This window comes from Plecotus auritus (genome assembly GCF_963455305.1).
Source record: "Plecotus auritus genome assembly, chromosome: 2".
NCBI classification, from domain to species: domain Eukaryota; kingdom Metazoa; phylum Chordata; class Mammalia; order Chiroptera; family Vespertilionidae; genus Plecotus; species Plecotus auritus.
In genome coordinates, this window is record NC_137771.1 from 163,627,920 (window position 1) to 163,645,749 (window position 17,830).

Here is a 17,830-nt window from a genome sequence, read left to right on the forward strand (position 1 = left end):
TATTTGCACCATTGGTGGGAATTAAGATTGGTGCAGCCACTATGGAATCAGAAAAACCAGGAAACCATAGCAGGGTAAGAAATTGGCATTATTAATGGAATGATACCAATGTACTCTGTTTATTTTATTGAAGTTAATGGTGATGTTTTCTTAATCTTTGATCTTAGAATCTGTAAATAAGATTACATAGGAACCAAAATATATGGCCTTAGAAATGGGTCCCACAATTTACTATCTCAAATGCATATCCTATCTAATAAAAGAGTAATATGCAAATTAACCATCACTCTGCTACACCCACAAGCCACGCCCACAACCCATGCCCACAAGCCAGTCAGGAGTGAATATGCAAATAAACCAAACCAAGATGGCTACGGCCACAGAGAGCATCAGGGAGGCTTGGGTTTCCCTGGCGATGGAGGAAGCCAAGCTTTCTGCCTACCCTTGCTGGCCTAGGCCTCCACTCAAGGCTATAAAGTTTCAAAGATAGAAGATACATGAATCCAAACAGAAATGGTGGCAGCCACGGAGCTGGAAAGAGCAGGAGGCTAGGGTTGCCCCTGGTGATGGAGGAAGCCAAGCTTTCTGCATACCCTGGCTGGCCCAGGCCTCTGCTTAAGGCTACAAAGTTTCAATTATAGAAGATACATAAATCCCAACAGAAATGGCTGCCACCACGGAGCAAGCAGAAGGCTTGGCTCCACTCCAGGCTACAAAGTTTCAATTGTAGAAGATAAATAAACCCCAGATACCAGGGCCTCTGCTTGGGTTGCCAGGGGGCATGGCCAGCCTGCAAACCACCACAGGCCCCTCACCCAGGCCACCTCACGCCCCAAGGGAACCCCCACCCTGAACCGGGACACCCTTCAGGGCAAACCAGCTGGCCCCCACCTGTGCACCAGGCCTCTATCCTATCTAATAAAAAAGTAATATGCAGATTGACCATCACTCCAACACACAAGATGGCTGCCCCCATGTGGTCAAAGATCCTGCCCCCATGTGGACACAAGATGGCCACCACAAGATGGCCAGCAAAGGAGGGCAGTTGGGAGGGACCAGGCCTGCAAGGGAGGGCAGTTGGGGGCAATCAGGCCAGCAGGGGAGGGCAGTTAGGGGTGACCAGGCCAGCAAGGGAGGGCAGTTGGGAGGGACCAGACCTGCAAGGGAGGCAAACAGGCTGGCAGGGGAGCAGTTAGGCATCAATCAGGCTGGTAGGGGAGTGGTTAGGGGGTGATCAGGCTGGTAGGCAGAAGCGGTTAGGGGCAATCAGGAAGGCAGGCAGGCGAGCAGTTGGGAGCCAGCAGTCCTGGATTGTGAGAGGGGTCCCAGATTAGAGAGGGTGCAGGCTGGGCTGAGGGACATCCCCCTCGCCCGTGCACGAATTTCATGCACTGGGCCTCTTGTGTGTGTGTGTGTGTGTGTGTGTGTGTGTGTGTGTGTGTGTGTGTGTATATATATATATATATATATATATTTGAAAAACCTTGGCTTCTACTGATGCAACATTTAATACCAGTGATCATAAGTGATCCCAAAGTCATTATTGATATGTATATTTTCATATGAAGAAGGTGTGTGGAGATGTCATGTAGCTAAAGATTTACTTTAGCAGACCATGCAGGTATTTATTTCAATACAGCATATTCTCACATGTAATGACCCTCATGAACTGATAAAAATTTAATTTATTTGTGAAAATTAATCACTGAAATAAGAGATAAAATATTGGAGATGTCTAATAGTCACTAACATGGTGGAAATACATATAAAAGGAAAAAAGGATGCACGAGGGGAAATAGAATGCAGGAGAAATCTGAGGGAGTGCAAATACTACTTAAAAATTTATGAATATTTTGAAGTCTAGAACAGTTCTTATGTCTCAACCATTAAAATTTATTTTTACAGCTTTGATACTTGAAAATGAACAGTTTGGAAAGAGAGGAGAAGATTTTCTTTCCACAGGACTAGGCTAGGTAAGTAAGCAGACTTGGAAGGCCTAAGATGTTAGTAAGAAAGTTAAAGTAGTTATCAATCTACCTGTTTTTTGTCCCATGCCCAAAAAGATTCATTTTAGAAGTATTTGTGGTTGTAGCAATGTCTGAAACCCAATGAAATTATGCAGGATTATTTTCCAGATGTTTTGAAGGTACACAATTCTTTTAAAGCACTGGATCTGAAAGTGTGATCCCTGTACCGATAGCATGGCATCACCTTGGAACTTATTAGAAATATTAATTCTCAAGCATCACCTCCAAAGTACTTAATAAGAAATTCTTGGAGAGGTCCCACCAATCTAAAAGACACCCATATGGTGATTACCAGGGGGGAAGGGAGTTGAGGAGAGGTAGGATGGTGTAAATGGGGGATAAATGGTGATGGAAGGGGACTTGACTTGAAGTAGTGGACACACACTACAATATACAATGTGTGATAGAATTGTACATCTGAAACCTATATAATTTTATTAACCAATGTTACCCCAATAAATTCAATTAAAAAAAAAAACAGGGAAAAGAATGGTAACATTTTCTCCTCAAACATCCTTAATAAATGTAGCTAAGAACTTAGAAGCTATGCTGGTCTAAGAAGTCTTTAGAATCCTAAAGAAGTAAAGCTAAAGACTGGATGCTAAGAAAAAGGACAAATAAAGAAAAAAGACTGGAGTGATACAATTTAAAAGCTGAGAGAGCCTACCATAAGGGTAACAGACAAGGGTAGCAGCTGTTAGACAGTGGGAAGCACCCCAGGGCCAAAGTGAGACTTATGAGAGATACTGTAGCAGCAGCAGCAACAGCATCATAGTTGTCTTTTTTTCCATCACCATCATCATCATCTATTGGCTGAGAACACATGAGCTCCAGACACTGAGTTAGGAACTTACATAGATCATCCAATTTAATCCTTACAATAAATTCAGATGATTTAAATTTTTACCTGTATTTTACGTATGACAAAACTAAGCCTTAGAGAAATTGAATGGTTTACCCCCATATTTATTTAAGTAGCAAGAAGAAAAGCTGAGATTCAAACTAGGCAGCATGAATGAAAAGCCTACTTTTAAACTGCTATTCTTCAGTGATATCTCATAGTATCATGGGTGTTCTCAAAGGGTTGGCAGAGAAAAAGAATACAGTAGCCTATATAATAAAAAGCTAATATGCAAATCGACCAAACAGCGGAACGACTGGTCGTTATGACACGCACTGACCACCAGGGGGAAGACGCTGAATTCAGAAGCTGCCCCCTGGTGGTCAGTGTGTTCCCACAGTGGGAGTGTCGCTCAGCCAGAAGCCAGGCTCATGAGTGGTGAGTGCAGCAGCGGTGGCGGGAGCCTCTCCTGCCTCTGTGTCAGCCCTAAGGATGTCCGACTGTGGGGAGTGGGCCTAAGCTGTCAGTTGGACATCCCCTGAGGGCTTCCAGACTGCGAGATGGCTCAGGCCTGGCTGAGGGACCCCACTGAGTGCATGAATTTCATGCACCGTGCCTCTAGTTTACTTAATAATCAGTTAAGTTGGATTTGCAGAAACCTTGGAAGGTGAGCAAGTTTGAAAAACTAGAAAAAAACATATATTCTGAAGGAGGGTGCTGTGGGATTGGAGGAAAGACAGGCCAGTCAGACCTAGAAGCAGAATATTTGAAGTGGTAGAAACATGTAGAGTTGAAGCAGGAAGTAGGAAGAAGCGTGAATAAATAGTGTACAGGGATGGAAAACCTCACATAATAACAAAGTTGAGTGTCCTAGGGGGAAGAGCTTCGGTCATCTTGTGCTAAAGATCAAATGCCAAAAGCGATATAAATGTCCAAAAAAACCACCTTTCATGACTCAGGCTCAAGGAAGAGACAATCCTTTCTTCACCTCCCTTATAAGTACAGGCTTTGCTGATAATTTTCTCTTTCAAAGAAATATGGTTAAGACTAAAATTCAATAACATGTTGAGTAAGATATGGGTTTAAAACCCTGTTCTCAGACAACAGGGAGTCTTCAGCAAGCTCCTAATTATCCCGGAACTTTAAGTTTTTGCATATTTATAATAAAGTTATAATCCTATATAATAAAAGGGAATATGCAAATTGACCCTAATAGCGGAACTACCAGGAATGACTGGTCGCTGTGCTGTGCACTGGCCACCCGCGGGCAGACACTCAATGCAGGAGCTGCTCCTTGGTGGTCAGTGCACTTCCACAGGGGGAGTGCTGTTCAGCCAGAAGCCGGCTCATAGCTGGCCAGCACAGCTGCGGTGGCAGTAGCCTCTCCCACCCCTGCGGCAACACTAAGGATGTCTGACTAACAGCCTAGGTCTGCTCCCCATAGACATCCCCCGAGGACTCCCAGGCTACCAGAGGGATATCTGACTGCCAGCTTAGGCCTGATCGATTGGGGAGCACAGGTCTAAGCTGGCAGGTGGATATCCCCTGAGGGGTCCCGGACTGTGAGAGGGCACAGGCCAGGCTGAGGGACTTCCCCCCACACACAAAAACACTGAGTGCACAAATTTTTGTGCACCGGCTCTCTAGAAATATTATAATTAAACTAGAGACCCAGTGTACGAAATTTGTGCATGGGGGGGGGTTGTCCCTCAGCCCAGCCTGCACCCTCTCCAATCTGGGACCCCTTGAGGGATGTCCGACTGCCCGTTTAAGCCCAATCCTGGTGGAATCGGGCCTAAATGGGCAGTCGGACATCCTTCTCACAATCCAGGACTGCTGGCTCCCAAGTGCTCGCTTGCCTGCATTCCTGATTGCCCCTAACTGCTTCTGCCTGCCAGCCTGATCACTCCCTAACCACTCCCCTGCCAGCCTGATTGATACCTAACTGCTCCCCTGCCAGCCTGTTTTCCCCTAACTGCCCTCCCCTGCAGGCCTGGTCACCCCTAACTGCCCTCCCCTGCAGGCCTGGTCCCCCCCAACTGCTCTCCCCTGCAGGCCTGGGTCCCTCCCAACTGCCTTTCCCTGCAGGCCTGGTTGCCCCCAACTTCCCTCCTCTGCCAGCTTGGTCACCCCTAACTTCCCTCCCCTGCAGGCTTGATCGCCCCCAACTGCCCTCCCTTGCAGGCCTGGTCCTTCCAAACTGCCCTCCCCTGCTGGTCATCTTGTGGTGGACATCTTCTGTCCACATGGGGGCAGGATCTTTGACCACATGGGGGCAGCCATCTTGTGTGTTGGAGTGATGGTCAATCTGCATATTACTCTTTTATTAGATAGGATAGAGGCCTGGTGCATGGGTGGGGGCCAGCTGGTTTGCCCTGAAGGGTGTCCTGGATCAGGGAGGGGGTTCCCTTGGGGCGTGAGGTGGCCTGGGTGAGGGGCCTGTGGTGGTTTGCAGGCCGGCCACACCCCCTGGCGACCCAAGCGGACGCCCTGGTATCTGGGGGTTTATTTATCTTCTACAATTGAAACTTTATAGCCTGGATCGGAGCCAAGCCTTCTGCTTGCTCCGTGGCGGCAGACAATTTTTGGGGGATTTATGTATCTTCTATAATTGAAACTTTGTAGCCTTAAGCAGAGGCCTGGGCCCGCCAGGGTGTGCAGAAAGCTTGGCTTCCTCCATCACCGGGGCAACCCTAGCCTCCTGCTCTTTCCAGCTCCATGGCTGCCGCCATTTCTGTTTGGGTTTATGTATCTTCTATCATTGAAACTTTGTAGCCTTGAGTGGATGCCTAGGCTGGCAAGGGCAGGCGGAAAGCTTGGCTTCCTCCATTGCCGGGGAAACCCAAGCCTCCCTGATGCTCTCTGTGGCCGTAGCCATCTTGGTTGGGTTTATTTGCACATTTGCTCCTGATTGGCTTGTGGGCGTGGCTTGTGGGCGTGGCTTGTGGGTGTAGCGGAGTGATGGTTAATTTGCATATTACTCTTTTATTATATAGGATAAGACAATACAAAATTCTTAGTGTGGCCTTTAGTGGCTTTCCAATGATATTAAAAGTACAGATATTCACCTGTAAAGGTATGGATATTGATTGTGTAGAAATCTTATAATATAATGAAGAGCAAGTCGTTAGATAAAATCAGTTCTAAAGGACATTAAATAAACTAGATACCTCCCCTTTGTCTGCTATTCAATGCGGTAGAACTTTGGTTTTGAGGTGCACATGTGCGTGCGTGCATGCATATGTGTGTGTGTGTGTGTGTGTGTGTGTGTGTGTGTGTGTCTGTGTGCATGTGTCCAAGAAAGAGTGTGTGTTTATGAGGGAAATAGTAAATTTACATATTTACAATTCTCTAGTTATATTTAAAAATTTTAAATGGGCTGCCTGAGATCTAAGCTCTGGTGTCTCTTATTATTTTACCTCAAGTACTTTCTATTAAAATAAATGGAAAGCATTCTATGCTTTGATTGTGAAAGGAAGTTTGCAAGTCAGTAGACATGCCTTTAAAAAGCAATAAAATGAAGCTGTCAGCCATTGCAAATGGACCAAGATGGAGGTCACATGACTAAACCACCCCTGCACCAGGCAGCTCTGATGTATTTTACTCCAGTTTCAACCTATTAATCAGAGTAGTTGGAAGAGCAATAATTTAAATGCTGCAGTAATCAATTCCATACACATTAATAGAAGCTACAGTCAAACTTTGCCACACCACTGACTGCATTGGAATCTTGACAGGAGCCCTGAGGGCCATGCCTAATTTGCATTAAATTTACATAAAATTGTAAATCAAGAATACATGAACACAGCCCTAATATTTGTTAGTGCTTAGATCTTGTTAGATAGATTGAAATTGCTGGTGGTTTGACTTCGCTTGCAATAAAATCGTGCAGCTGATCAGCTTTGTTCTCACTCTGCAATTATGGGGAACAGGACCCTAGAGAGCTATAGTTGGGAGCATGTGTATGCCATTTAGGGTTTTTGTCCTATAAAACCATGACTCAGATGTGTCCTTGGAAACCCCGATCGAGAAGCAGATTTTCCCCAATGACTTTGCAGATCCTTGTCACTGGATTTGCTCACAAACAACTTGCCATTAGATGGAGACACAAGCTACATAGAAAGCTGGCCAGCGGAGAGGATGTCAAGGCCTCTGGAAACTTTAATTTTTCCAAACAATATTTGCTATCATGAAAACAGATAGGGATATTATTTAGGCTGGGGACAGGTAAAAATCAAACCTTCAGCAAAGTATGCAGTACTTAACAGCGTGAAAAAGTGGACTTCACATGGTTCAGAGCATGTGTATTCTTGTGTTCCTGTTTCATCTTATTCCAATGGCTGTAGCCTTTGCTGTGTATTTTCACACTCAGGGCAAGGAGAAAAAATTCTCACTGAGGGTACTGGCTCACAGTGGCAAGACTCAATTCTATATTCTCCTTAGTCTTCTCATTATAAGTCTATACTTTTAGAGAAAAAACATTTACTTAAGTGACAAAATACATTTAAAAGTCTTCCTTTTTTATTTTTAGAAAGTATTATGCAAGTATTTTGTACATCATGATTATTCAGTGCCCCCCACCTCACCTATCCTATCATTTTCTTACCTTGCACGATCAAGTAAACTTGGGAGGTCTTGGGCTCATGCTGTGTCTGAACTGAGCAAGTGTAGGAACCCTCATCATAGACATCCACCTTCTGGATTCGAAGGCTGTACTCCAGAGAATGGCGTTTCTCCAGCTCCACCCGGGGGTCCAGAGACCACTTGTCATGCCCAGCAAAAATGATGCCAGAACGGTTCAGCCAGGCCACTTTTGAGTTCTTGTCTTCTACAATGCACCTGGAAGAGCAGAATAACAACATTAGAGCCTTAGCCATGCCTGCATCTGCATTCATTCTTCACATGATTAGACTCAACAAGATCAGTCAAGAAAAATATTTAATGCAGGATGAACCATTGCCTTGTTCTTTCTTAGAGTCTTAAATATCATCACTAATTCTCCTTTAAGACCTAATTACCATTCAATGGATAGATATCATTATATTAGATTCAATTCAGCAATAAACAATCCGAGTATGAGTAATGCAGGCAAAGTTAAATGGGTATTGATTTCCCACTGGATCATCTTCTTGTCTAGGAAAAGGTCATTCACACAGAACTCCATCTGTTTAAGTAATTTTGAGAATCAGATGATTGATAATGTGGCACATTTACCCAGTTTTGAATTGTACTTATTCTTTCATTGCTATTTTCTTGTGTGATGGTATATTTGATTTATGCCCCACCACTGTAGGAATTAGACTAGATTACAGAGTTTGCATCTGATCTGTATGAGTTTGGAATGCCTACTCCTAGGAGTGAGGCATGTGTGAGCAAGCCCAAGTAGGTAGATAGGTGTTGGGTCAAGGTCATCAGAGTTAGCTAGCATTATCTTGCCTAAGTGTGGTTCCAGCTGCTGAGGGCAGCAGGGTGTCTGCTAGCGAGACAGCTTGCTACCAGCATTTCTGAGCCCATTAGTATGAATTCAATCTTTTGTGGGAGATGAAGAAACCAATTTTATAGTTGCTATTCCAAGGATGATGAAGGAAAAATGCTTATTTAAGTGATTATTTTAGAAACCTAAAAGTCTCTCCCTGAAACTTGAAAGAAAAGGGCAAAGACCACAGATCAGTGAAGAAGGGGAAAATACTTTACATGATACAGTTTTCTTCAATTCTATCAAGAACCTGGAAATGAAAAAAAAAAAAAAAGCAAAAAGTATTCTCTGTTTCACTTTGGCAAGATTTATGTGTAGCCCACAGGAAGATTGTCCTAGACCCTCTTACAGCTGCAAAGCCAGCTGCTCAGCACTCTGGGGCATGAGGGATGGACAGAAGGAGCCAGGAATATGACAGCAAAACAATCAAAACACCATATTCCCTTATATTTTCCAAACTAAATCAAACCCAGGTTTCCTCTCAGGTCAAAAGAGTCAGACATAGAGATTCCATGCCTAGGCATAAACAGGAAATTGATGTTCTACCCACAGGCTGTCCACAGTAGGGATACAGAGGCTGATTTGTATTTTTCATAAGGAGAAAGACTGAGTCTTTTAAAAATTCCTATTGTGCAGAAGATCTCCTTACCCATTAATTTTGGTTGAATTATGTATTTTATTTAGCATGATTATCTTATTTAATTAGTTGGGTGCCTTGATATGCAGGTCTTTCTTTTTTTCTCAATCTATTTATTTTCCTAAAGCCAGGCAAATGAAGGTATCATTTAGTATTTCCATTACTCAATATGTGTTTCTCTGCCATACAGATATTACTGGGATTAATTAGATACATTTGATAATTAACACTTCTCCAAGAGGGAGTGCAGAACTACATAGATACTTGCTGCTTCTTTCCAGACTCAATTTTACTTTTTCTCTTCTTTCCTTTTATGGTATCATTTCTCTGTCCTTGATGATGTTTGTGGCATGTCTCAACTTAGAATATTTTTTTAATTAATTAACAGGCTGTTTGCTATTTTCTAGATCATAAATGAAGTTGTTCATGTAGATTTACTGTGTTTTTACTTTTTACTGAGAAGAATGGAAATGTACCTCTATAAATGTGTTTTAAATCTTCTATCACATTTCTCCTTCTACTTTTATCATCTACACAGCTCAACACAGCAGCAAGCAGATATCATAGAGATGGACTTTGAATGCTGTTTAGCCTAGCACAGTGGTTGGCAAACTGCAGCTCGCGAGCCACATGCGGCTCTTTGGCCCCTTGAGTGTGGCTCTTCCACAATATACCACAGCCTGGGCGAGTCTATTTTGAAGAAGTGGCATTAGAAGAAGTTTAAGTTTAAAAAATTTGGCTCTCAAAAGAAATTTCAATCGTTGTACTATTGATATTTGGCTCTGTTGACTAATGAGTTTGCCGACCACTGGCCTAGCACATGGGTCCTAATATGTTCATTTTGGAAAAAAAAAGATATTAAAAATGCATTTTGCACAACAATGGCCCATCAGTCAAAATTCATTAAGGTATCTCCCCAAACTAATCTGGTGTAAAACAATAAAACTTGGCATATGCCTGTCATATGAATTAACAGTATCACAATGCAGACACAAGACCTATGGTTACATACAAGGTGGGGCAAAAATAGGTTTACTGCTGTGAGTACCAGAAACACAGACTTTATTCGTACATTATTACTTACTAGAGGCCCGGTGCACAAAATTCGTGCATGGAGTGGGGGAGTGTCCCTCAGCCCAGCCAGCATCCTCCCCAATCTGGGATCCCTCTCACAATCCAGGACTGCTGGCTCCCAACCGCTTGCTTGCCTGCCTGCCTGATTGCCCCTAACCACTTCTGCCTGCCAGCCTGATCACCCCCTAACCACTCCCCTGCCAGCCTGATCAATGCCTAACTGCTCCCTTGCCAGCCTGATTACCCCTAACTGTCCTCCCCTGTAGGCCTGGTCACCCCCAACTGCCCTCCCCTGTAGGCCAGGTTGTCCCCAACTGCTCTCCCCTGCATGCCTGGTCCCCTCCAACTGCCCTCCCATGTTGGCCTGGTTGCCCCTAACTGCCCTCCCCTGCAGGCCTGGTCCCCCTCAACTGGTCACCCCTGCTGGCCTGGTTGCCCTGAACTGCCCTCCCCTGCAGGCCTGGTCACCCCCAACTTCCCTCCCCTGCAGGCCTGGTCCCCCCCAACTACCCTCCCTTGCAGGCTTGGTCACCCCCAACTGCCCTCCCCTGTAGGCCAGGTTGCCCCCAACTGCTCTCCCCTGCAGGCCTGGTCCCCTCCAACTGCCCTCCCATGTTGGCCTGGTTGCCCCTAACTTCCCTCCCCTGCTGGCCTGGTAGCCCCCAACTGCCCTCCCCTGCAGGCTTGGTCCCCCCCAACTGCCCTCCCCTGTTGGCCTGGTCCCCTGCAACTGCCCTCCCCTGCAGGCCTGCTCACCCCCAACTGCCCTCCCCTTCAGGCTGGTTGCCCTCAACCGCCCTCCACTGCAGGCCTGGTCCCCCTCCAACTGCCCTCTCCTGAAGGCCTGGGTCCCCCTCAGCTGCCCTCCTCTGCCAGCCCAGTCATCCCTAACTGCCCTACCCTGCAGGCCTGATCACCCCCAACTGCCCTCCCTTTAAGGCTTGTTCCCTCTCAACTTTCCTCCTCTGCTGGCCTCATTGCCCACAACATCCCGCCCCTGCTGGCCATCTTGTGGTGGCCATCTTGTGTCCACATGGGGGCACCCATCTTTGACCACATGTGGGCAGCCATCTTGTGTGTTGGAGTGATGGTCAATTTGTATATTACCTCTTTATTAGATAGAATGACTTATTGTATTATTTTCCATACAAACAACTGTAAACTTACTTTTGCCCCACCTTATATATTCCACCCCACACTATATATTCCACCCCATCCTGACCCCAACCCGAGCTCTATAGTATCCACAAATGAATTGGGTGAATTTTCTTATCAGCACAAGATAGAGTATCTAAATCGGGTCTTTAGGGTCCTTTTGATATTTTAGCAATTTTTGTCTATGGAAAAGTTAAAATTACCACACATATCATTATTCCAAATTATTCTATGAGAAGAGTCAAATCTATCTTACCTAAAGGAGTAATTGACTATTTCAGCAAAATTGCCAGACCCATAAAAATGCATCTTCTTGAAACAATATACTATGTGGGAATTTTGCTATGACAATCTATATAACATCTTATTTTTACATTGTGTTTCATTCATATTTAATTTTTAAATTTATCTTTTACACTGAAATAAGTGAAAGGTGTATTGGAATTCAAATACTCTTTTTACTAACTCAGTATAAATAGCTAACTCCAAGCACCAGAGCTCAATGTAATATTTCTTAAAAGAAAACCACTTCTCCAGATACTTAAGTGTTCTGTTGTTATTTTTTTAGTAATCAAAAGTTCCAAAGTAAATGCATTGACTATAAACTAGAAAGTCATCCTATATAATAAAGAGGTAATATGCAAATTGACCCTCACACCCTCACACAAGATGGCTGCCCCTATGTGGTCAAAGATAGCCAACCCATGTGGTCAAAGATGGCCACCACAAGATGGCTGGCATGGGAAGGTAGTTGTGGGCGATCAGGCCAGCAGGGGAGGATAGTTAGGGCCAACCAGGTTGGCAGGGGAGGGCAGTTGGGGGTGACCAGTCTAACAGGGGAGGACAGTTTGGGGTGACTGGGCCTGCAGGGGAGGGAGGGCAGTTGCGGGGAACCAGGCCTGCAGGGGAGGGCAGTTGGGGGTGACCAGTCTAGCAGGGGAAGGCAGTTTGGGGTGACCGGGCCTGCAAGGGAGGGAGGGCAGTTGGGGGGGACCAGGCCTGCAGGGGAGGGTAGTTGGGGGCAATCGAGCCAGCATGGGAGCAGTTAGGCATCCATCAGGCTGGCAGGTGAGTGGTTAGGGGGTGATCAGGCTGGCAGGCAGGCGAGCGGTTGGGAGCCAGCAGTCCCAGATTATGAGAGGGCCTAAACTGGCAGTGGAACATCCCCCGAGGGGTCCCAGATTGGAGAGGGTGCAGGCTGGGCTGAGGGCCCCCCCCCCCAGTGCACAAATTTCGTGCACTGGGCCTCTAGTCTTTCTATAATTGACTTAAACTTTCAAACTGAAAAATAAGCAAAAGAATAACACAATTTCAGAACTAATTAATTTTAGATTCTTGATATACGGTAGCGACTATTTTAAACCATAAGGTGTGGATGTAAGAAAAAATATGGTAAGAGTCAATGTAATAGTCTCAGTTTGTAGAATTTGTTTGTTAAATGAAAATAACCAGTCACACAGGATAGGCACAAAATGCCTGGCTTTTCAGAAATGAGGAAATTCTGATTAATGCAGACCCAGGTTCCCAGCATGCGCTGACTGGCTGGTAAGCATCATGAGCTTGCATCTAGGAGATGAGTTGGCTCAAATATGCATTTGGCATACATGTAGAGCAAATGAAGATTCTCATGCTATGCCATCATGATGCAGTAATAATGTATTATCCTACACTCGATGCTGCTCCAGTGCCAGACAATCTACTTCAAAACTGGGTTCCTAGCCTGGCTTGCGTGGCTCAGTGGTTGAGCGTCATCCTATAAGCCAGGAGGTCACGGTTCGATTCCTGGTCGATGCCCAGGAAGGGGCATGCAGGAGGCAGCTGATCAATGATTTTCTCTTATCATTGAAGTTTCTATCTCTCTCTCCCTCTCCCTTCCTCTCTGAAATCAATAAAAAATATATTTTAAAAACAACAACAAAAAAACACAGCTGGGTACCTAATGACTTTATCTTCAAAATCATCCTTCACTAAATCAGGAAAAGTGTAAAGAGATATATTTTAAAAATATATCAATGCTATGTGTTGTTTGGATTTAATAGAATGTTTCTTCCAGGAGCTCAAGATGTTGCAACTCATTCCAGGATTTAGAAAGGATGGCACCCTAAAGAGAGCAGGTATTGCTGCCAAGAGGAGAGGGACAGAGGCCATCCCTCCACTCTAGGTGGGAGTTCTGGCAGGCGGCTGAAGACATGGGCATAGCACAGGGGGCCACCTCTCCAGGAAATCTTCTCTCATCAGGATCCTCCTATCCTTTTACTTGGTTCCTTCTTATGACCTCATTATAATCCACATTGCAATTGGCTTAATTGTACTAATCTTTCCTTATAAAATTATTAATGACAGTGAGCCTCTTGGAATTCACCTTTATAGCTCTAACAGGGCCTAGCAGCATAAACCCATCATGTACACCAAGCATGTCAAACTCGCATGCCTCCTGCGGGCCACATGCCTCCTTTATTTGGCCCGTGATAGCCTTTGAGTTTGATATGCTTGATGTACACAGTAGGTACTCACTGAAATGTGGAATAAATAAACTAAATTTAATAAAATTAATTGCTATTAAGTCAATTATCAAATATTTGTTAATTATTTAAAGGCACAGAATAGATGGATAACTATTTTAATTTTTCTTAAAAAATAAATAAAATGATCAGATACAAAGAGGGCATTTAAAGAGAATTATTGAGTGTGGTATTAAAATGAAAGCAAAAGACAAAAAATGCACTCAGTGACTCCACTATGATAGAAGATCACTCCTGGGAATTAAATAATCTATACTGTATGTGAAAAACAGCAAAAAGAAGCATAAAGCGCTAGATAAACATTTTGTGGATGGCCCATTTTAACCTTGAAAGCAAAAATATCAGGTGGGTTACTTATCATAACTATGAGTCAATAATATGATAAAAACCAGCTTAAAAAATAACCGGAAAGACAAGCAAACAAACTTCTATCTTCCTTGTTCAGTATATCTAAATTCATAAAACTGTCACAAAATATCAATACACTCATAAAAATCTCAAGCATTGGATCTCTGTGAACATTTTACACCAAGTATTTTATGCACCTTATACAAACAGGTACACTAATAATTCTACTTTTATTGTATAAGTCTAGGGATTATGTTTCCAAAACAATGAATCTAATTGAAAGCAGAAATGAAATGCTAAATTCCATTTGTACCAATTATTGATTGCTCAATAGCATATTTACTGACAGTATATCCATGATGTAAGTGATACACATCTACTAGATATTAAGCCTGTTCATTGTTACTAGAAACATCTTCATTTTTTAACAAGCATTATTCGTTAGCAAGAATATACCAATTTAGAATTTATCCAAACTTAAACTTTCTACTATTTCTCAAGAGTACATAATAACACTGATAACAAATTACATTTTATTTAAGCTCTCAATAGTTTTTTACACTCATAATTTTTTTAATTGTAAGGACTGAGGAAAGTGGAACTGGCTGGATAGGGAGATTTGTTTCTTAAATTAAGAAAGAACAGTTAGATGAATGGCTATCAAGGGGGGGGGGCAATTTGTGTTTCCACATGATATCTGACAATACTGGAGACATTATTGGGTTGTAACAAGTGGAGGGGGGAGGTTGCTACTAGCATCTAGTGGGTAGAGACCAAGGATCCTGCTAAACATCCTACAATGTAAAGGACAACCTTCCCTTTCCCCCCGCCCCACACACAACAAAGACATATTCCATCTAAAATGCTGACAGGGTCAAAGTTGAAAAACCCTGAGTTAGACTTTGATCTCTTTGTTTAAATGTCCAGAAACATGGGACAAACATCGACAGAACAGTGATCTTTTCTCATAGGCACATGCTTCTTAATTTTCAGAAAACTAAATTGCCACCAAACCCCCTGAATATATAAGTTCATGACATAGTGATGTTCTGGTTATAAGTTTATTCTTTTCACGCTTGTGATTCTCCCTCTTTTATAAGATGTGGAATAATTAAAGATGTAGATGGGAAGAAAGTCTTCAAGAATTTGTTGGCCACTTATTTTTATATTGTTTGCTTTGTAACGTTAAGGTACAAACACCCTAGTAAGTCAATTCATTATTCTAGAAGGAAATATACTTGTTCTGAGAAGCAATTCCCAGCATTAAAGTATGGAATCAGGAAAAGTTCTAAGCAGAGGATGAAATAAAGCATCATGGAAATATCCCAGATTCTCCTGAGTCAGAAGTCTATAGTCTGACTTTATCACATTATTTTAAGTAAAATGAATTCCAACAACACATAATCAAATATATTTTTTAAAAAATAACAAATTAGTTAAAAACCAAATTTAAGGAATTCTGAATTAATCATTTTAGATCATCTTTGCTTTGTTACCATGTTCTAAGATTAAACTCAGTTAGAAAATAAAAGAATTGTGGGGATTCACTACTTGACCTCAGGCCGCCTGCGAAGTCTTGTCTGCAACAAAAGGCTTTGGCTCTCTATCTGCCTTTCTCCTGTCTCTACTTCTTTCCACACTTGACTTCTGGCTTTGAACCCTGCCTGCTCTCTCTGCCTCATCCTCTTATTCTTGTGAATGACTACTCTCTTAATTTTAATACTCTTGAACCAGAAACTGATCTTAGTTTGATGATGGTGTATTTTTCTAGATTCATACTGAACTTTGGTCCAATTAATACCATGACAGTATCTATGTGGTAGGATTCTATCCTCTCACTCTATCGCCTTTGTACACATTCATGTACAAGAGCCTGCATGCACATGTGTTTATACACACACATGAAGTAGTGGTGGAAGTTCAAGAGAGGGTTAGAACGTGGAGGTAATGAACCACAGGAACCAGATGTGCGTGAATCTATCACTGGCCACAATGATTCAGGAATCTGTGTACTGCTGATGTAGTATTATGGTAAAAGACATACTGTTTATATAGTTCCTGAGGATTATTTTGGTTCTGGCTTTCAGTATATTTCCTAGCAAAACACAGGTAAGTCATTTACCCTTTCTGTATCTTAGCTTTTTCACCAGTAAAATGAGGCTAATCATACTTGCCCCAACCTCTTGGAACCACTTTTATGGTAGTTCTATGAATAAAAGGAGGTGATGTACATGGAAACATTTCACAAGATATAAAACAATTATATATGCTTATACTCAAATTCTCTCCTGGTAGAGTATTATAGACAAGAAGAAAATACTCATATACAGAAATGATTATAAAGGAAATAGTGACTTCTCTAAGTCATTCTAAAAGTTTATCTCTTTAGAGAATATGATGACACCCACTGAATGTATTATTACCCAGACTTTCTGATCAGTTATATATTTCCTTAAATTCTCATTTGGCATTAGTTATTTGTGCATGTCACATTGACAAAACACCCTCTCTGTGATTGGGTACTACTTATGACAATAGTGCATCACCTAGAAGAGCAAGAAAGAATCCATAGTGGCAAACTGTAAAAGCCAAGTCAGGCTGTGTGAGCCCTGGAACAATGAAAAGGCCTCTCTAAATATGCTTTTTTGTCTCTTAATACCACTAGGAAGCCCCTTGCACAATCATATATTTATTTTTACATATACAGATATATGATATATTCAGTGCTGTATTTTCAGGTTCAATTTCTTGAAGAAGTGTAAACATATATGCCATGCAGTTGGTATAGGTGAGGAGAAGGGCAAGAATAGAAGGAGCAGAACCACTAAATTTAAGTGTTAAATATTCCTGGAAAAACTATCAATTCTAGGACACTATGTGCTTCACTTGTCATCACATCAACTGTATCATCCCTGCATTTATATAGAAGAAATAAATGGGAAAAAAATGAAGACAGAAATTATAAAAAGAGAGCAGATTTGAGGCTGAGATCAAGGGAAAACTTGGTTTCTATCTCAGTCATAGCTAGAGTTAGGATCAATCCCAGGAAAATTTATAAATGCTGGGAAATAGCTTTCCTGAGATCTTTCCAAGAGTCTTGTTCACTTTAGAAAAATAAATCAGTATCTTTTACATTACACCATAACTCAAGATCCCCATTTTCTTGTCAATGATGAGGTGGGAAAATCACAGGCTCCATGGTTTTGTAGCTTTGGGCAAGTTACCAAGCAAAGAAGGCAGCATGGTGGGGTGGTAAAGGGTTCAGGCTGAGATGGTTTGGGGCTCTGCTTTCCAGCTCCATCACATGATCATTTTATGATCTTGGGACATTTGCTTGACCTCTCTGTGCCTAGGTTTCCTCATCTGTAAAATAAAGACTACAACAGTATCTACTTCAATGGGTAGTTGTAATGTCTAAGTGGGTTAATTTTAAACATATAGAGCAGTGCCTAGCCATAAATGTGTCCACTATTACTAAAGAGCTTCACTGTTTTTCCTCAGCAAAACAGGAATAATAATTACCTTATTTTATGATTGTGATGATTAAATGGGTTAAATGTAGAGTACCCAGTGAGCTTCAAAGAGTCTAATACATTTTTGTGCTGGTCACTTTTAATAATTTGAGTCATGGGCAATCATTCTGTAGAAATCCCATTTTGGGGGCTAAATCCAGCAACCTCTAGATTTTGTTGTTTATTCCAATCCCTCTCTTATTAGCTGGCACCTCCAGGGAAACCTCCTTTTAGGGCC

The 17,830-nt window shown here is 42.6% G+C and overlaps 1 protein-coding gene across 2 annotated transcripts in view; it reads right to left on the reverse strand.

The window, feature by feature from the left end:
* Positions 1-17,830, reverse strand: part of LSAMP (limbic system associated membrane protein) — a 672,385-nt gene that overhangs the window by 331,740 nt on the left and 322,815 nt on the right. For both annotated transcript variants that reach the window (XM_080658065.1, XM_080658064.1), the window contains exon 2: positions 7,475-7,707. In XM_080658065.1, coding sequence (XP_080514191.1) covers positions 7,475-7,707 — 233 coding nt within the window. The remainder of the gene's footprint in view (positions 1-7,474; positions 7,708-17,830) is intronic.